This window comes from Bicyclus anynana, chromosome 10 (genome assembly GCF_947172395.1).
Source record: "Bicyclus anynana chromosome 10, ilBicAnyn1.1, whole genome shotgun sequence".
Classification (NCBI taxonomy): Eukaryota; Metazoa; Arthropoda; class Insecta; order Lepidoptera; family Nymphalidae; genus Bicyclus; species Bicyclus anynana.
Window position 1 is genome coordinate 3,148,984 of NC_069092.1, and position 22,123 is coordinate 3,171,106.

The 22,123-nt window shown below is 36.0% G+C and overlaps 1 protein-coding gene across 29 annotated transcripts in view; it reads right to left on the minus strand.

The window, feature by feature from the left end:
• The window catches only part of LOC112049969 (protein tramtrack, beta isoform), a 536,667-nt gene that overhangs the window by 198,944 nt on the left and 315,600 nt on the right, over positions 1–22,123 (minus strand). The window contains exon 5 of one of the 29 annotated variants that reach the window (XM_024088328.2): positions 297–520. The exons of 24 other annotated variants lie outside the window; for them this stretch is intronic. In XM_024088328.2, coding sequence (XP_023944096.1) covers positions 297–520 — 224 coding nt within the window. Of the gene's footprint in view, positions 1–296; positions 521–1,017; positions 1,272–2,982; positions 3,258–7,341; positions 7,608–16,046; positions 17,165–22,123 lie in introns of those variants that run through there. 4 more of the 29 variants (XM_024088269.2, XM_052884055.1, XM_052884074.1 and 1 more) reach the window with 4 other exon arrangements.

The following is a 22,123-nucleotide window of genomic DNA, read 5'->3' on the forward strand; positions in this document are numbered from 1 at the left end:
GTGCAATAATGTTTTGTTTTGTAATTGATCATAAATTGTTTAGTGGTGGCATGGAGAACAAGTCGGGCAGGGAAGGTGAGTGTTGATACATTCTATGGAGATTCTTTAAACCTACTTTAAAAGTCACAAGTCCTGGGACCTACTCGATGTGTTTCCTCTACCACAAAATAATAGAACAATCACTGTCGCTGCTACCCATCACATCACACAACCTATTTCAACCTATTTCGGTCAATCAGCCTATTTCAACCTATTTCGGTCAATCAGAAAAGGAGTATAGGGTATTGTACTGTTACCTTGTACAAATATCCCTTTTTCACAACAAACGCTGGTGGATCATGGTCGTGGTGGAAGTTAGACTTCAAGATGGCCATTTCGGTAGTGGTGATGAACCTTGCCTTGCAAATTTTCCCCTTCGTACACCGCCAGGCTAGCGTGTTGCTGGAAATTTTACTGCAGTAGAATGTATACTCGTTTACTACTGCTAGTCGCTTGCCCGCTTTGTTTGTCACTAATTTAACTGGAAAGTAAGTAAAAGGTTGATATATTGCTTTATTATACATTCAATCACTCATAGAATACACAAATAGCACTACTTGAAATCGAGCATTCATGGATAAGGCGGGATAAGGCTTTATGAAAACAAATAAGTAAGTAATACATAATTCTTTTATTAAAAATAAATATTAGTAAACGTAACAATAAATAAATTTTAATAATAAATCCTTTTTTTTATTTACAAAAATTAAGTATGAATTAAATTGTCTGAAAACAAACGATCAATTATTGTCACGTTTCTGTAGCACCCCCGACTATAATTGATCGTGTGTTGGTCACTGCGTACATGACTTGTATAGTATGCCGCGTGGGTACTGCCGTTTGCTTTTCAGAAACGTGAGAATAATTGACCGTCAATGGCGACCTTAAAACTGTTGTAGATGCTACGCTTCACGCTACTTCTGCCATATGTGACCGACCACGCACTGCGTACGTGAGCTAGTCGCGTGGGTTTAGCCCTAACTTTATATACCTCTAAATCCTATAGTAAAGTCCATCACGTATCACATAGTTCGGAGGCGCGTGGTTGTGAGTAGCATGGCATGTTCTAAGCAACTCGCCGTCCTTCGAGGCAGTGAAGCGCGCTTTACAATTGGAAGTGATATTGCGCTTGGTGCAAAGCCACGTGTCATTCTTTCCTCGACCATCAAGATAGAAACTGTAACCGTTTAACAGAGCAGTACGTTTACCCGCCGTATTTAAGAAGTATTCAACTGAAACAGGATTTATATTGAATGAGCATGATATTGTATTGAGTTGAGTTTTAACAAAATTCGATTTCCTCTAATCACGTATAATGCTAATAAATAGCTACCTTTCAATTAGTCCACTTGCCTGCAGCGCTAACAGCAGGAGATCCGATAAAACTGATCGTGTGTTGCTCGCGATGTGTGACATCATGCAGATCGGATGTCTTGCCGTTAGCGCTGCATGCACGTGGATTTATTGGATGGTGGTGATAGCTAGCATAAGTACAATGCTGTCTCGTAAATTACTAGCTAAATCCCGCGACTTCGTCTGCCTGAAATTCAGTTTCCACTAGTCCCGCAGGAACCTTGGAGTTATACTTAACTCTGTGCTAATTTTGACGTATGGTTTTGTAGGTAATTAAAAAAAATCTGTGAACTTCGACCATACCTATATTTAGTCAATAAGTTCGAGAATCTATCTACATAGCTATATTTAGTCTATAGCGAAATCGCCTAAAATCACCTAAATCTTATAGTAAAGTCCATCTCGTATCACATAGTTCGGAGGCGGGTGGTTATGGATCGCATGGCATGTGATAATCAGCTCGCCGGTCTTAGCCGCAGTGAAGCGAGCTTTACAACTTTTGTGGGAACAAACCCACGCGTCGTTCTTTCTTCGACCGTCGAGATAGAATCTGTAGCCGTTCAACACAGCAGTGCGTTTACCCGACGCATTAAAGAAGTACTGAACTGAAACAGGATTCATGAATCAGCATGATAGTGTATTGAGTTTTAATACTAAGAACATATGTCCCCTAGAAAATGGGGGACGCTACATGCGTTGACACATTAGCACCGTATCATATCAGGGAGAGAGAATCAAGACCGGGAGCCGCAGAAGAAAAAGCTGAAACCTCTGACAGAGAGTTACGTATTACCTTTTGCCGTGGAGACCCTTGGGCCATAGAGTCGCAGTGGCAAAAAATTTTACCGAATTATTTACTCGTCTAGTGACATATAGGGCTGGCTCATTTTTTGCGCAAAAGATCAGCCTGGCTGGCTGGCAAAGGCAAAATAAATATGTTCTTTTTTTTAATTAAATTTTTCTTTTTGCCTTTGCCTTTGCAAAGTTCGTAGGCTTACGACTAAGTGGATTGAGGGCATCAGGCGGTTTGCAGGGAGCCGCTGGATGCTGGCGGCTCGAGACCGTTATGTTAGGAGGTCCATGCAAGAGGCCTAAGTCCAGCAGTGGACGTCCATCGGCTGTTAATGGTAATAGAACTCGTAAGTACAATGTTTTCTTATAAATAACTAGCGGATACCCGCGACTTCATTAACGTGACAATAAATTTTTCAGGATAAAAAGTAGCCTATGTGTTTTTCAATAACATCCTCTATCTTACAGTGAAAGTCCTATTAAAATGGTTCAGCCGTTCTAGACATTAGCCCAAACAATAAAACAAATAAATAAAATTTTTAAAAGTTTCAGTTTTAAGCAATACTGAAACTTTAAATGACTATGAGCAAATGCAGTTAAATTAAAAAAACACTTCAATTACATTTATACAGTTATATATTGATGACAATAATTATTTAATAAATCGTACTATAATAGTAGAGTGTGCAAACATTTTTATAATAAAATTCCAAGTAACTATACTCAGGGGCAAAATTATCCGCCCACTTTAAAATACGCGAGAATATTAAAGTGGGCGGATAATTGTGCCTCTGACTGTTATTTACTAGTATCTTATTTGTTCGATATTTTGATATAGTATCCGTTCCGTATTACGAATTGAGGAGGCGGGTGTGTATGTATATTGTTACAACGAATAATTTCGCCATCTTTGGTGGCTAGGAACCGGGCCTTGCAGCTCCCTGAGCCTATTCTGCTTGCATTGTTATTATTGGTGCACTGCCATACATCGTTCTTCCAGCGACCATCGCAATAGAAACTGTATCCGTCGAGTACTGCCGTCCGTTTGCCTGCAGAATTCAGGAGGTAGCAGACTGAAAAAAAAGACATTTTTAAGTTTTTACTACATAGTGTGGAAAATTGTACCATCACCGTCTAAACGAATAAATGAAAAGTACTACTAACAAAAAAAATAACCCTAAAATGATATACCATAAAATTGAGCACTTTGGGATGCTGAAAAAAAAAACAGATTTTTTTTCGTTTTTACTACATAGTATGAAAAATTGTACAATTGCCGTTTGAACGAATAGTTCAAAACTTAACGAACGGTTAAAAAAATTAAACCCTTAAATTATACCATAAAATTTACCACTTTGGGATGCTGAAAAAAAAAATATTTTTATTTTTTTTTTTCAGTTTTACTACATAGTATGAAAAATTATACCATCGCCGTTTGAACGAATAGTTCAAAACTTAACGAACGGTTAAAAAAAAATTAACCTTTAAATTGTATACCGTGAAATTGAGCACCTTGGTATGCTCGTTTATATCACAGTTAGTCAGTTATCATTTTATATTTATATGCCTAGCAGGCTAATTCACTAACTTTGACGTACGAGTATATTAATTAACATAATAGACGATTCTATGTAACAAATGTCATATGGTGCCTACTGACAACCCTTCGTGGATATCATACGACAACAGTAGGTAGATGACATTATTTTCTCAGTTGATTTGATTTATTTTAATAGGTTGTTAAAATAAATAAATACCAAATTAGTGAATAGGCCAGCAGATTATGACAACGAATGATTATGTATTCTATTAATATGTATCTATTAATTAAACAAAATAAAATGTGTCTTATAAAATTATTATCAACAAGAAACTGTTATTGAAACTAATACTATTGTAGTGTATGTTGTAATTATTATTTTTCAACTTTATTTTATACTAAAGTTGAAAAATAATTACTACATACATTATCATCGGCTCGGAATTAATTGTCATTCATTTAAGTCTGTTTTGTTTGTTTGTTTTTCAAAATTCTTTATTAAATAGAAATATTATTCACAAGCATGTTATATACAAATAACATACAGTTAACATAACACTAGAATTAGGTACTAACTAAGGCTAACTTACACCTATTTTAGCTAACGTCTATGTACTTATAACTATTTAAATTTTAACATTTAACAAACGTAATAAAAAAATAATACGTAATGAAATAACATTATTGCGGTATATTTGGAGATATATCCGCTTTTTACTAGAAAAAATTTATAAAAAAAAAAGAAGGTATACAGCAATAATCATTGAAACATACGATGTTGATACATAAGCCGGGCGAAAGCGTCGAACCTCACAGCGCTAGCGAATAGGCACGAAAATACGCGAGTCGTCGGCGACGGAGCAATAGTGATGTGACCGGCAATGCATTCCGTATCTATCTATAAATGGCACTTTGACAATGTTTATGATATGATAATGTGTTTAGTGTATTTATTAATGGATTTTTATGAGTTTTATTCATTAAGTTAAATTTATTAGTAAGTTTTATTATAAAGTCAAATAAGAACGGAAAATTTATGTCGTTGTGCAAATGTTTTAAGTTAGTTTTAAATTTTGTATTGTAGGCTATTTTTAAGGCTTTGTTTTGAATAATTTGTAATAATTTATAATTTGTGCGACATGTACTACTCCAAACAGGACACGCATATGTTATCGTAGGCCTGATAAGCACACTGTAAATTTTTAATTTGATAGTAGAACTAAGTCTGCTTCTTCGATTTAAAATTGGGCTAAGAGCACCGAGGGCTTGTGCACCTTTAACGCGTAAATCTGCGATGTGCTTTGACCAGTTCAGTTTGTTGTCGATGTTTAATCCAAGGTATCGGACTGAGCGACTCCATTTTACACTGTGACCTGCAATTTTTAATGTCCTTTGGGGTAGACGACGATGTCGTGTAAATAAAATGGCTTCAGTCTTATCTTCATTTAATTTAAGCTTCCATTTCGAAAAGTAAGCGTGAAGTAGATCAACAGATAATTGTAGACGGCAAATTATTAAGTCAACATCCTGCGAGGATGTGTAGGATGCGGTATCGTCTGCAAAACAGGCTAGTTTTGTTCTAGGTTGAATGGGCATATCATTGACGTACAAGAGAAATAAGTAAGGTCCCAATATGGATCCCTGAGGAACGCCAGCTGGCATCGTCTGGCAGTTAGACTTAGTCGTACCAATATGGACTGCAAAGTTACGATTTTCGATATATGACCTAATAAGTTTAACCAATGATATGGGAATATTATTTACCACCAATTTGTGAAGTAAACCCTCGTGCCATACACTGTCAAATGCTTTTTCAACATCGAGCAGGAACATGCCAGTGGATTGGTTGACATTGAGATTACGACTAATATGCTCACAGACCCTAGCTAATTGATGCGCTGTTGAATATGATTGACGAAAACCGAACTGTTCGTCAATTAACAAGTGTTCAGATGCTGTGCGTAAGCGAGTATAAATAACCTTCTCAAATAATTTACCTAATGTAGGTAGTAGGCTAATCGGTCGGTAACTTGAAGGTAAAGTGTCATCTTTGCCCGGTTTCTTCAATGGGACTACTTTAGCAATTTTCCAAGCAGTTGGAAAATAACAGAAGTAAAGACACCCATTAAAGATTTTAGTAACGTAAACAATTGTCTTCTGAGAAAAATTTTTAATCAGTGTATTGACGATATCATCATAACCTGGGGACTTGCGGGTTTTAAGTGTTTTGAGGATAGCACGAACTTCAACCGGCCGAACAAGCTTAAACTTGTTAGACACGCTGAAGTTATTAATTATTTCAAAAGAATTGGAAATTGTTTCATTTAGGGTAGGACTTGGCCAGTTATATGTGAGTTTCATATTATGTAGAAAAGCTGTTGCAAGTGCATCACACTGATCAGATGTGTTGGTTGTCACCGTGTCATCCGGGAGTTTAAGAGGGGGAATCATAGTGTTTTTTGATTTTAAAGATCTGGATACACGCCAAACATCAGTTCTTGGATTTTCGATTTTGGCAAGTCTGTTGTTCCAGTAATCATCACCATATGCTTGGTTGAACTTAGTAATTAAATCACATATATGGTTTACTAAACTACGAACGAATTTCTTCAGAGCGCCACTAGGTAAGCCATTATCAACCCGACGTAAGTAATTTTTGTATTTAATCAGTTGTCTAGCACGTGAAGGCAATTTTACCTTATTATCACTCCTGAATGTACCAATGGGATTTAAGTCTGTATTTTTGTAACAATTTATATTATTTTAACATTAATATGCGCTTTTTTACGCATTGTATCTTTAAACAATCGTAATGTACAACAATATATATGGAATAAACGCGGAAATATTTATTTTGGTCATATTTTTTATCTATCAAAACGTATGTGCACCAATAACGCAAACGCAATAATAAAGGAAATTGATATACATATATGTATATTGTACTTTATTATATATATATATATAAATATTTTTTAAATGCAATCTAACTTAACACTCAAGAAAGAAACAATTAATAAAGAAAAAAACTAAAAGAAATTCTATAACTAAAATCTATTATTCTATAATTTGTAAATTAAACTAACAGGCCGATTTCAGGGTTAAACATTCCTTATAGTGAACGTCATGCCCTATGCCTATTTTATTGGTGTTCTCCGAGGTACAAGGGTTTCGCCGCCAACATTCCATTTCCACTAGAGTTCCGTGCTCGCTCGCAGCCAAGATGCAAAAAGTCTTGCTGGACTCGGCTAAGATAGTTCGACGGTTTCTCCACCTGTCGCCCTGACTCCCAACCATTTGGTCTCCCTCGTGATCAATTTTCCACCTGGTACATACCTCTACGAATATGTACTTATGTGGAGTATATTTAAGTTTATTTATTTTAAATATTTAAGAAGTATATTCAAATTAATCTTTGGATTTTGGCTTTTTATTGTGTAGGTATCTTCGCAAGCTGAATTTATCTATACTAATATTATAAAGATTGTGGTGTTGTATGTAATCTTTGGATCTACTGAACCGATTTTGAAAATTCTTTTAGCAGTAGAAAGCCACGTTATTTGCGAGTCTCATATGCCTGTATTCTCACAGGTACGGTTTATTAAGCAAAAACAAAATAATATGCAACGTAATTTAATAACCAAATTAATTTAAATTTTAAAATACCGCCCGTTCTTGATCATATATTTCTTCGGCAGATGACTGTGGTTCAAATTCGCTTTAACGATTGTCTTGCTTACTTTGGATACAATCACTCGCGCGTTACACTTGCTGCCAAGTGTGCACCAGTAATAATCTGTCAAGGCGTGCCTCCTTGTTAGAGAGAAGCTATATCCATTGACTATCAGCATTTCCTTCCCGGCGTTGTTGGTAGTCCAAATTACTGGAAGACAAAAATCATTATGGACTATTTCTTATTTCATTGAAAATTGTATTGGTATGTTAAAAACAATCTCAATAATAGAAACTATCATTATAATAGTTAATATTTACCCTTATTTTAGTACTTACTTAACCAAATAAAAGTCAATTGAATACCTAGTAAAATACCCCTTGGCGAAGTAATCAAGAAGGTCGTCTAGAACTTAGATGATAAAATTAAATTGTATTTATAAAGTGCTTTCGTAAAATCACCTTTTTATATACATACGTAACTATAATACTGATTCTGATTATATATATATATATATTGGTACAATTATTTTCCTTACTCCTGGGCAGGTTAAAGTATAATTTTCATTACGCTACCGTCAATAGGAGCAGAGCAGTGAAAGGGAATGTTGAGAAAACAGGAGAAGTTACTCCATTTTTTAAGCTTCCGTCGCAGTCGCATGGTCCCTACCATAGGGGTAGTAGGATAGGGGTAAGGTAGGGGTAGGCGTAGTAGTAGGGTTTCACGCAGACGAAGTCGCGGGCGTCCGCTAGTAATCAAATAAAATACGCTTCAAAAGTACAAAATCCATAATTGGTAACCGCACTTACCTCTGGTAGTAGTTGAGGCCGACGATGCTACAGCTTATAATGGCTTTAAAGGCTAGTCTATAAATTTCATTAATGAAAATTCTTTATAAAGAAAAAATAGAACCTTCTATAATGTCCATGGATAAAATATTAGAACTTTATTACAGACATCTTAATTAGTTTCAACATTCACAAATAAATTAATAAAACAAATAATTACATTGGATTTTTTTGACTACGATCACACATAACGATAAGTGGTGATGGTCGATGGTGGTACTGTAACTTATCAATTACTTTTTCAATACCATACATTATATGTATAATCCTACATGTTAAATAATATAACATGTAACACTTTCACTATTCGTACACCAATAAAACTACCGGTGGGATTTGATCCAACAACACTTACAATAATTTTTAGTCTACCTTCCAAAGTAATAGTTTAGGAGAGGGCCTAGTGGCAGTTTAATACTGTTACTAACGCGTTAACGTAAACGCGAATTTCTAGGGAATTGGAATAGCGCCATCTAGTGGCACAACTGCACAACTGTTTCAATTCCATATAAATTCGCGTTTACGTTAACGCGATAGTAACAGTATAAAAATAATGAAACTCCCACTAGGAATACAGATCACAGGCGCTCCGTATAAGTCAAGTGCACTTGCAAACTTATACAAACTGAAGTAGACACTTTATACATACGTTTGAATTTTTGATGCTTTATTGTTAAGGTCCACATAACCTCTTCTAGAAGTAGGCTGATGAATCCCAAAATGCGTTGTTAGTAGAACTTAAATTACCTCCCTGCCAAATTTCAACTTTTGTACGTCAAGCGAGTTTCGAGATTTCGTGATGAGTAACCTTTCGCATTTATATACGTATTAAGATGATGAAGATGCGTTGATTAGTGCACTCATCAACTGGAAATTTTCATTAAAATCCATGTGGTTGTAACTACATACTTCATCATCGTCTTTGACAACCACTGTTGAGCACGAGTCTCCTCCAGAAGGGGTTAGGCCTTAGTCCACCACGCTGGCCTAATGCGGATTGGCAGACTTTACGTAGATAATTGAGAAAATTTTAAGGTATGCACGATTCCTCACGATGTTTTTACTTTCACCGTTTAAGACAAGTGACATTTTTTTTTAAATGCACATAACTGAAAAGTTGAAGGTGCATGCCTCGGACCGGATTCAAACCCCGAATCGAAGGCAGGGGTCATATCGACTAGGATATCAAGTATCTACATACACCTTCATACGCAAACAGTACCTAATGCTTGACGGCACAAACATAAGGCCTACTGCCTTATGTTTGTATATCCTTGTATGTTGTTGTTTATGTTGTATTTCCTTGGACAAGTTCTGTCACAAAATGTATTGCAACAAAAAGCCTATACACTGCGCTTATAAAATATACATCCAATTAAGTAATCTTTACAATAATTCTATATCTTATAATAAATACCATTACGTATTATAAACATTGGCGGTGCATGTTTATGCTCCAAATGAGCTGTGACTAGAGCTCCCCCGAGACCCATGATGAACCTTGCTTTACAATTCCCCCACCTGGTGCACCTCCAGATGGCTGTCTTGGAACACCGGGCACCGCAATAGAAGGTGTACCCACAGAGGATGGCTAACTCCTTCCCGCTTCGATTGCGAACAAAGACGACTGAAATGGAAAAAAGGGATCAAACATTTTTCCGTGGCACAAGGCTCTACTACAATAATAATTACATAAAAAAACATTGTATTTTTAAACCACGATGCAAAGGTAAGAGTTTGAATGGTCTTTTATTCCCTTTTAAACTTGTTAATGGAATACTTGGCTCTGCCAGCAATGGTACGATAAAAAGGTTGATAATGGTGATGATTCGTTACTCCATTTCAACGATAATTTCTAAATTAATGACCAAACCATAGATTAAAGAAATGTAACTTCCTCTATACTAATATTATAAAGAGGAAAGATTTGATTGTTTGTTTGTATGCATTGAATAGGATCCGAAACTACTGAAGCGATTTGAAAAATTCTTTCACTGTTGTGAAGCTACACTAACCCCGAGTGCTTTAAGCTATATTTTATCCCCGCTATCCTACGGGAACGGGAACTACGCAGGTGAAACCGCGTAGAGTCGCTAGTCTTTTAGTAAACTAAAAGTTGTGAACCGTTTTTTACACCTTCAACTACACAGTCCGGCATGTTTAAGGAGCTCTATACACAACAAAAGCGATTACAACATATGACACATTGATTATATAGTGAGAGTTTTTATAAGCACATTAGATCGTTGATCTTATACTTTGACATAGGGGTAATATCTAGAGAGTCAAATCCCTATGTAATACGTCTGAGCCTGATACAGACTGGGATGTATGAGTAACACATGTAGGAGTATATTTTACGGTTTCTGTGCACCATAAATAAAAAATAAAATATTACATACATCAACTTTGAAATTTTAATGGAACATCGAAATCGAAATAATCAAATATTATTAATTCGACTGAGCAATTATTCTAAGAAAATATTAAGCAAATAAGTCATCTCTTAATTTACAACAATTACAACGACTATTAAATGCATATTTAAAATATAATAATAATTTACATTTTTTCTAAATATTATTTTAGATAAAATATTTTTTTTTAATTTTAAATTTTAATTTGTTAAAATCAATTTTTATTCTTGAAAATACATATATTTTAATAATATGAAAGTTTCATAATTTAGACAGTCACGAAAGGTATAAGGAATTGTACAATCACAATCACAATTACAAACGACATTTAATATTTTTCGTCTCTCTTATTGAAACTAAAATTTAACAAATAACTAATTAGTAAAATAGAAAACTGTCTCCTCTTTAAATATCTTTTTTTCTGGTTTTAGATTTACTATATTACTTGACAAAAATGGAGTTATTATGAACAAGCTGAGCCGTTTATATTTTAGTATTTAGGTTATTAACGTTAACGTTTCTTAGATAGTTATATGTTGTCATCAGAATTTAGAGCGTGTGCAAAATTTCTTCCTAATCGAAGACCGGGAAGTGGCTCATATTAAGATTCCAAGATTTGATTTTCTTACATACATAGTTACAAGTGAAAGTCGCGCGGAATAAGTCGTATTATCCTACATGATACCTCTTGTATGCATGAATAACATATCTCGTAAAGAGAAAAAGACAAATAATGACTTTGATCAACGATAAAGACATTGTTCATACTTACATAGATACTTATATTCCCGTAGAGCTAGTCGGTCATAAAGACCGCACGTTAGTAGGCAAGGAGACCAAATTATAATTTAATTAGTTTGCCGTACAACTTTGGTTTCATTATCATCATCATCATATCAGCCGATGGACGTCCACTGCAGGACATAGGCCTTTTGTAGTGACTTCCAAATAACACTATTCTTAGCCGCCTACAACCAGAGAATCCCTGCGACTCGCTTAATGACGACAGTCTACCAGGGGAGGGGTCGACGCTTTTTAGTGCGGGGTCGCCATTTCAGTACCTTGGGACCATGACGTCTTTGAACTATGAGCCCCGCCCATTGTCATGATCAAATCAGAAACTAAAAGATCCGCAGAAAAACTAAAGTCACTGACATAGATCAACGAGTCGCGAAGCTGAAGTGGCAATGGACGGGGCACTTTGGTTTATGTATTTTAAAATATTTTTTTATATACTCCATTCTCAATGGTGTACTTTGGTGGCGGATGAGGGTGTATTGTGTTCCATCGCAAAAGTTCCTTTTCCTTGGTTGTAACGAACCTCGCCCTGCAGGTACTGTTGGTGCATTGCCAAACATCTGTCTTTTTCCTCCTTCCGTCATAGAAGAATGTGTAGCCATGCAAAAGTGCGCATGGCTTGCCTGCTTTGTTTGTAAGAAAGTAGACTGGAACAAATTATACTCTCATTACTTATTTCCCCTAAATGTAAAATCTACAGATATTTATTTCGCCGTAATGTTGTGAACATAATAATACTCGAATTGCGATACTTTTAATTGTGCTTATAGATAGTTACTAAATTAACTAACATAAAACTGAACGACAGCCAATAATTTACTTGCTTAAAGGTAAACAAATAACTTTCTTTTTATTCTAAGCGTCGGTGTAGTCTAAGATGAAAGCTTACCGGTGGTATGTACCTACTTGCCGGTAAGGTGGTAACTAGCCCTTATGTCTATCATTAGACCAGATGTAAACTAATTTAGAAAATATAAAGTCCTACTGATGCGATTCCCAGAATCGTACCCAGGATGTTCTGAACCATAGCACTAACAACTGCGCCTAAAGTTTAACTTTTTTTAAGATTTCTTCGAGGTGAACTTTTCTAGCATGACTACAATAATTTCAGATAACCTAACGGATTTCACATGTCATTGCTAGTGTATGAACTAAAGTGAACTAAGGTGTTCACAATAGTTGCTATGGTGACATCTAGAAAATGCTATAATTTTAAAAAATATCTTAAAAGAAATTGCATATTTTGACCAATCTGTACTAAAATTATATATTAACTCCAGTCGTCTATGATTGTAAGTTAAAGTTTCAATTTAAATATAAAACAACGAAATATAAACTACATATCTATATTTACATTACATACACACATATCCGATGGGATTGTCACTATATACATATATACAATATAAATAATTCTATAACTGTACATTTTCATTATATGCTACATAAATAATTATAGTGTAAGAGTAGGTCTATAAGTATTAATGTCTTGTGTAAACCCCGTCTTGTATGCTATATGTAGGGGGTGGGTGTGTATGGACAGTGTTCCATCGTAATATTTCCCTCGCTTTAGTGGTAACAAACCTGGCTTTACATCGCCTTGTGTTGGTACATTGCCAAACGTCTGTGGTTTTCCTGCGTCCGTCGTAATAAAAGCTGTAACCGTGCAAGATTGCTGTCCGTTTTCCCAACTGATTTTGGAGGTAGACTACTGTAATAAAATATTTATTTAGTGAAATAGCAGCCACTGATAGTTTTAGGAAGTATTTCAATGTCAAAGTCTAAATTCATTTATTTCAATTAGGCTTAGTTTACAAGCTTCGATACGTCATCGAATAATACTATTAGTTAATGGTGATAATTAGTCGAAAACTTAAAATTAAAGTTACGAGGATGCCTTGGCTTTGCTACCTTAGAAGCATAATAACATAAAATATACTACGTAAATATAATACGGACGCTGTAAGACAATGTTGCTTAGAAAAGATATTGAAGTTAAAACAAATGAAGCAATAGTTTGTATTTAAAAAGTAAAATAAGCAATTCATATATGTTTTTATTATATTTTGATACGTATATTAGACAAATTACAAAATTGATAATCAATTTTGGGTCGTCAATTTTATTCAGACGTCGGTTAATGTTTTATAATATTCATCTTTATAATATAAAGCTTCTGAATATTATATTATAAATCTAAAGAAATAAATAATTTCACTAAATATTAGGACTGCATATTTATATAAATTGCAATACTAAATTAACTTACACTTTCAGAAAAAAATCGGCTAATTTTGTATTATATGTTTTTTTTACTTTATATACATCCCACCATGAATGTTAAATTTCGGTGATGGATATGTACGGAGTTGCACTGTAACATGTCCTTATCTTTAGTGGTGACGAACTGTGCTCTACAGCGTACGTTACTTCCGTTGTTGGTATATTACCATACATCGGTGAACTTCTTACGTACGTCGCGATAGAAACTATAACCTTTCTAGAGAGCGCACCGTTTACCAGACTGGTTTGTGAACTAGAGCACTGTAATAAATGTTAATTCAGTTCTTTTTTTATTATTAATGAAATTCTGGTGTCACCTGTGTCTAATATAGCGTCCACACCTAGGCTGCAGATTGTTAGCCGATATTTTTGTTTCTTGCATATTGAATTTTTTCTCGAATTGATTCGCAAGTTTTTCTATAAACTCACTTTACTAAAATAATATTTGTAGTGAGAAGTGGTTTTAGCCAACAGTGCCCATTACAATTTGAAAATGAAATATTTCCAGGAGCTTCGCCGTGTACCATGACCAAAACCGTAAAGTTACACCCGAAACCACGGGACTCAATTAATTAAAAAACATGTTTCCACAGATTATATGTATATTAAAAAAAATATTCCAAAAAAAAATTATAGCAAAGTTAATACTGAAAAAAATATACGACTACGACAATAAATAATCTTATTCTGATGGTTAAAACTATGGACTCAATAATATTATTTATTATGAGTGGCGTGCATAGCCGGAGGGATTTCGGTAGGGGTAAGCAAACTTTACGAAGATATCTTTAGCATTAATTTTCTCCGAGTTATTATTAACCCCAATCAAACTGAAATTGAATTGGCACATAAACTAAAAATAAACTTAAAGCGCTACCCCAAACGAGATCACAATCACAAACAGATCAATACTATAACAGCGGCAGTTGCACGCTTCTATAAGAGTAAGATCACAGACCGATCTGACACATCTCATTTTCACACAGATGAAACCTTAGCTTTTTAATAGCGTCTCATATGCTTTGAATACTGTTGTGTACTGTAATTATGTGTTTGTAGAGACTTGCTCTGTAAAGGCTTGTTCGGACTACTTTAGCAGTTTAGTCGAGCAGCGTGAAATATAGCTGCTATACGTGTCTGAACCCTAAACATTTTGTCGCGTTTGGTTAATAAATAGTTTAGTCGAGTTAATCCATTTTACTCTATTTTATCGGGCGGATAGCGCCTCCCATCACACGTCCATGCTCACTGGTTCACCGGCTAAACAAATCCGAACCTGGCGAATTAGTTGAGTTTATTAGTAGCTCCTAAAATCATAAAATGACGAAGCTGGAGCGAAGAAATAACTATGAAATTTGTTACAAAATATTAAGACAAAGAGTGTTTATGGAATGTTAAGTCCACTATATACGTATATACATATATGCAAACAACCACTCACTTGTGAACTGTGCTCAAACAAAATGCGAACGAGTTTTGGGCAGTATCAAGTAAATTAGTACGCTACTCGGCTAAAATGCTAAAGTAGTCCGAACTAGGCTTAACATCTGGGCTGGCATCGCTCTGGGATCGGTCTTTATACGGACGCATTGAATTTTCAAACATTTAATTAAGTACAGACTAGATTATTTCGGACAGTAGCCCTTTTTCTCGCGAATTTAAACAAAACTCCGTCATGAACCTTGATTGCTGGTGGATCGTGCGAGTGCTGGAGTGACGTCACTTTTATTATCTCGCCGGTATTTAAAGCTTTGAACCTAGCCTTGCATGGGTATCCTTTTGTGCACCTCCACATGCATGAGTCTACTTGGGCTCCTAGACTATTGCAGGCGTAGAACGTGTAACCGTGTATCAGGGCTATCGGTTTTCCGTGTGGATTGTATAGGTATTCAACTGCAACAAATATGAATTGTTAAAATTAGAAACATTTTAAATGGATGGGTGATTATAATAGATTTAAATATCCATTACGTATATTTTATATGTGAGATAATTTAAATAGCACATCAAACAATTTTGCATACAGACACAAAAAGAAAAAAAGAGATAAACCATGCGGTTATCACCTTGGCATGCGATATAAATAATTAAAATATATACGGTCGAATTGAGAAACCTCCTCCTTTTATTGGAGTCGGTTAAGAAACGATGAATTCAAAAATATGTTGTATATTAAAACACATGATTTTTTTTTTTATTTATATTTAGATTTTAAATTATTGTATTAAATAGAGTGCCAGAAGAAATAGTTGAAAGTTTTTGAAAATAAATAGGAATATAATGATTCTAAATTAAACAAAGAATAAAAATTGGTAATAAATATTTATTGCAAAGTATGATCATAAGGTCCACTGATTTTTTTTAAATAATTCCAATAATTCCTTCTCCTGATATTAACAAACACGCAAAAAATATTTACAAAATCGGTTCAGTCGATCACGCGTGATGCGATGAGTAGGCATTTTTAAATATAAAAACTAGCAGAACCCCGCAGTTTCTCTCGCGGATCTCGAATTATCAGTCCCGGGAATATACGGAGACAAACGTATGACGGGATGAAAAGTAGCCGTAGCGCAAATGAGTGACAAACGTACACACTTACAAACTTTCGCCCTTACAATATTAGTGTGAGAGTCCACTAATCATTTTACAAAACTATAACTAAAAACACGAACGATTCATTTTCAAAAACTTCAATGACTTTTTAACCCTTTAGGGGTACTATTCTGATAAATCCTAAATGCATTATTTTAGGTATTTTTCTGGTAGTACACATACCAATTTTTACAAATGTAACTAGAAAAATATTTTCAACCCTTGTTTCACCCCCTTCTGATTTAATTTTCGCAACAAAAAGTAAACCTTCTACGTATTATGGTCTCAAATCGTGACAAGTCTCATTTTAATTCTTTCAGTAGTTTCCGCGTTATGCCTGGTCAACAAAAACGGACAGACGGACAGACAGACGTTTATATTATGCCCTTCAACATTTTTTTCAAAATATCTTCAATGTACAGAATTTGACCTGTTACAGTTTCATTATAAGTATAGAAGTATTGATATTATGATTATGGTGACCCTCTGAAACATTAACCCGCGGCATGCATCCCGGTGCACCCCCTCTAGATCCGGTCCTGTATAGGTGATCGTATATTTTATTTTGTAACTTTCTTTCGCGCCATCTTGTAAATAATTCCATTGTGAACAGATATATCGGGGCGTCCATGGGAATGCTCCAATGTGACCTTCATTAGTTCGCCACTGTTCCGAGCTTTGAACCTCGCTTTGCAGGGGTAACCTTTGGTGCACCGCCACCTTCGCGCATCCTTTTGACTGCTACCTTTAAGGCTATTGCAGGTGTAAAATGTGTAGCCGTCTATCAAAGCCAGCTGTTTTCCATCCTTGTTTTTAATGTATTCGACTGCAACAAATTGAATTTTATTCGTTAATTTCATGTGCATTTAAAAAGGTTGTAAGTAGGTAAGAATCTGCTTCTAGATCCAGCTTAAACTGATAAAAGTCAGCAATAAATACAGCAGTCCCACTATAAGGTCGTAACTCATTAGAGCCACCAGGGACCCGACTCGCACCGACTCGTCGCTAGTCGTCCACTTGTAGTCGCCAGGTGGACCACGGGTGGACATTCGTTCACCAGTGAACGAATTTCCGAGTAATCTACAAACGTTTGGCCCTAGGTGTACACGTGTCACACCTAGCTATCATCGAGTGATCCACTTGCATTCCGCGCTTGGACATCTCGCGAGCGAGGCGATCCGGTGTTGGTACAGAATTGATATAGTGAGCGCATGCCCATACAAATCCATACGAAGAATATTAACCACTCGAGGCGAGGCGGTGCGGGTTGAGTTCCGGGTAGCTCTAATGAACTACGACCTTTAATCGTTTTAACCTGTGTTAGCTGAAATTTTTTCATTTCAATGTTATGTTATACCTACTGAATATATCTGGTAAGGCTTATGGGTTGGTTGACCCCAGCTGACGGGTGAGCAAGTGTGTAATACAAGTAGGTTGAGAATTGTGTATTTCAATGTGTTCACAAGTCTGCAGGCCTTGTTGCGACCGCTGTAGTCCAGTAGGTTGCAACGGTTGCATGTTCCAGTGCCCTGCTCTCATCTAACTTTGGACGGCAGAATGTGCTTGTTCAGCGCCCTACATACTTCGTTGCGATGGATTCACGCAGCGATTTACGTAGTTAATTACGCAAATGAGTATCAATATAAAAGAGGAGGATACGCGCTGGAAGGCGCTCTTTGATCAATCTCCGATCGAGTGGGACATCTAGTTAGGATTAGGCTCTCTACATTTCAATCGCCGAAATTAGAGTTTTCAAGTTATTATAAGTTTTTATTGTAATATTTTATTTAAAATAAATATTAAATAATCAGTCGCGTTTGCATTCTCAAACCCTGCTGCCCCAAAACGTAAGTGCCTTAGCGATCAGTGGACAGCAAATGCAATAGACAAAAAGACAACTACAAAAACATGGCGACCGCAGCGCGCGCCACAATACTGCCCGCTCAATTGTTAAAGTTCGCGGCATCAACAAGTGAATTGTCCGGCTGGGTGCTAAATACCAAATACATTAAACAAGATTTGATCGTTCATATATATTAGATATTGACAAACGTTTACAATGTTTTTACACTTACACTAATCATACAAAAAATGTGGAACATTAAATATAAATCAGGTAACGTTAACAACCTCTCCATCTCAGAAGTAGGTTAAAAAGAGCATTTAATGCACGGACTTATATTAAACTAGGTCCCGCTAGTATTCATTCTGTGATATATGACAGAGAAACTGCAAACATAATTATGTACTTAATAACATCCTAAAAATAAAATAAATTAATTAATTATACAAAATTAATCTCCGTTTTATGTCGCAATAAATAGTATAAAGATTGATCATAATATTTAAGCAAATATTATAATGAATATTTTAAGAAAATATTATGATTCGTAAATAGTTATTAAATAAATAAAGAAATTGTTGATAAGTCATAATAATTTAAATGTATCCTAATGAAAGTTCACTAGTTCACAAAGTACAGACACCATTATTAATATTACTACCCGCGTTATATAAGTCTAATTTCTCTATGTTATTTATTATTTATCCATGCAAAGCGAGCGTTGTATATCGTACCGGAACGCTAAATCGCTTGGCGGTACGTCGTTGCCGGTAGGGTGCTATATATATATAAGGTATCCAGACCCAAATTGGGCTGTATATATGCAATTAGTCCTTTAACCAACAATATAATTTCCATAACCCATGCCAGGACAATATCTCCTCCTCATCCTGTCTCTATTTTGTCTCTTCATTTCTAAATATTTTTCTGGATTATACGTTTTGAGTCTTTCCCTGTACATGCGTTGCCTTTCTGCTTTCCTCAACCGTCTTAATGCTATAACAAACGCGTTTATTAGTTACGATATTGATGCTAAATCATATTGTAAAAAATACACATAAAATACCTTTAATCTAGTGATTTATATTTTATTAAATGGTTTGAGCTTGACTAAAATTGTAGTATTATGCCTGTTGAAAAGCAATGACACAGTAAAGATATCTAAGATGGAACGCGCTTGCCTAGAAAGTGCCTATTCACTTTTGTCTTAAAGGCGATTAGATAGTAGCTAACAGAACCACAGGCACCGGAAGGACATTGCACATTTTACTTTATCAGTTTGGATATGAAATGTTGAAGCGATGTATTAGATGCGGTATGTCAATACCGAAGGTATGCCACTCTTTACGGCGTCTCGCTGTTCTGTTGTAGAAGGGAGATGCAAAAACAAGGCCGTGGAGTTACTGAGCACCTAACTCCAAAGTAAAACCGGAAAAATCCGACATATAGGTAACTATGCGACGTTGCGACGTTGCTGCAATACCATTTTGACTGCGTCGTGGGTTCCACACCAATTACATATTTATTAACCTCCTCACTTTGATCTTCATGCTACTCCTAGAAGAACCAAAGTCACTGACATAGCTCAGCGAGTCGCGAAGCTGAAGTGGCAATGGGCAAGCAATATAGTTTGATGAGCCGATTGAAGTTGGGGTCCCAAGTGCTGGAATGGCGACCCCGTACCGTAAAGCGCAGTGTTGGTTATGCCCCCAGTAGGTGAACCGAGGACATTAAGCGGGTTGCAGGGAGCCGCCGGATGCTGGAACATTGTGTTTAGAAGTCCATGCAAGAGGCCTATGTCGAGCAATGGACGTCCATCGGCTGATAATGATGATGATGAAGATAAGCTAGATCAGTTAATTTCATATCAATATAATCTACAGACTAGTAGATTTATGATAATCATGCACCTTTTAAATTTTAATTTACACTTTTATAGTTTCATTTATTACTTTATTTTAATTAAATTAACACTTTTCAAGTTTCATTTATTGCTTTATTTGTTGTCATTATTTACATAATGAGATAAATTTATTTTATAATTTTATCTACCTAATAAATTATAATAAAAATCAATTATTGATGACATTGATTATCATTTTCAAGTAGGTATGTTAAAATATATACTATTAAATAACATGGAATATATTTCCTGCGTGTAACTTATTACGGGTAGGTTATAATGATTTACTAATACATAATTTACCTATATTGACGAAATTGTATCCCGAAATTACATTATTGACCACGACCAGACGCTGCCCGAGTGGCGTGGGAAGTAGCGAGGAAATTAAGCAGGAAAGTTGTTCACGTTATATGTCCTGCCGCATAAGTTGCTGCGAATATTCGTGTGAGTATTTCCCCGAGCTGCAGTACTATTGTAATAATGTTTTGCATAACTCGAAAGCGCGACTTTTGCATTCACCTCATCCCTGTCTAACACGATACATTATAAAGAGAAAGACAGAGGTGAATTATATGCCTGCACTCGTGAGTTATACAAAACATCGCTACAGAATAGCTTTATGAGGGTTCATTTACACGAGCGGCAACTTTACTGATGACTGCAGTCGACTGCAGGCGGCGACATCGCTGACTACAGTGGGCGACCGCCGTCGACTGCCGCCGAGAGTCGCCGACTGCAGTCGTCGGCAGCAGCTGCCGCTCGTGTAAACGAACACTAAAGCAGTGTATGGCCAGGGCAACATCACGGCAACGGAGCGGCAGAGCGAGGATCACGACGAAGAACATAGTGTGGTGAACGTGTTACAAATGATTATGGTTGTCAATATATTTTACCACCGCCCCATCAACAGTGACAATACTTGATCGACAACCTCTCGTTCGATGCGAGCAGCGCCATCTACTGCTGGTCACACCGGCATCGGCGAGGAAGAATTTGTTGTTGTGATAAAAGATGGCCGGACGACCTCGGGACGTTGTAATGAAAATCACTGCAAAAATATCATCAAGTTATACCTCACATAGCCAAGTCTTCAACTGCCATGAAGTGATGATGGAATGGAATCTCAGACTTATTACATATAAACTTGCCTTGATATATGATCAACGATCTAATGCAATTATAAAAACTGTCTCTATAGAATCGATGTTACATAACTGTAATTGTGTTCGTCGGTTAAATAACTCCGTAAAAATATCTTTCTGTGTAGTTTAATGGTGTAAAAAACGTTCAACAACTTTTAGTTTAGTATAGGATATAATTATACCTAATCTAAGCTTGTTTTCCTCGAAAATTACAGGCAATTATTCGTGAATTTGAGTGCAATAATAGTCCTTATGTAATTAGTCTGAGAATGGAATGAAATACATGGAACGATGGCCTTGTCTGTATGAAGAGAAAGGAGTGAGTCAAGAGCCTCGGCAGGTTTGATCCCTCCAACCCAACATTAGAGGACAGTTTTTTTTTATTCTTTACAAGTTAGCCCTTGACTACAATCTCACCTGATAGTAAGTGATGATGCAGTCTAAGATAGAAGCGGGCTAACATATTGGGAGGAGGATGAAAATCCACACTCCTTTCGGTTTCTACAAGACATCGTACAGCTAAATCGCTTGGCGGTACGTTTTAGGCGAACGGTAGGGTGGTAACTGGCCACGGCCGAAGCCTCCCACCAGCCAGAACCTGGTTAGCCAGTTACGAGAATACGAAAAAAAAAACTATAATAAAATAAACATAATAAACTTTATTTACAATGGAAGTAACGGTACTCGTACGTAGTTATTAAAATAATATTATGTTCTAATTAAAATATATCTGGACAAATGATTGCTTACAATTAAGGTAAAATCTAGTTAACCCGTTTACAGTTCGTTCGTTATCAACCCATATTCGGCTCACTGCTAAGCTCGAGTCTCCTCTAAGAATGAGAGGGTTTAGGTCTTAGTCCACCACGCTGGCGCAATGCGGATTGACAGACT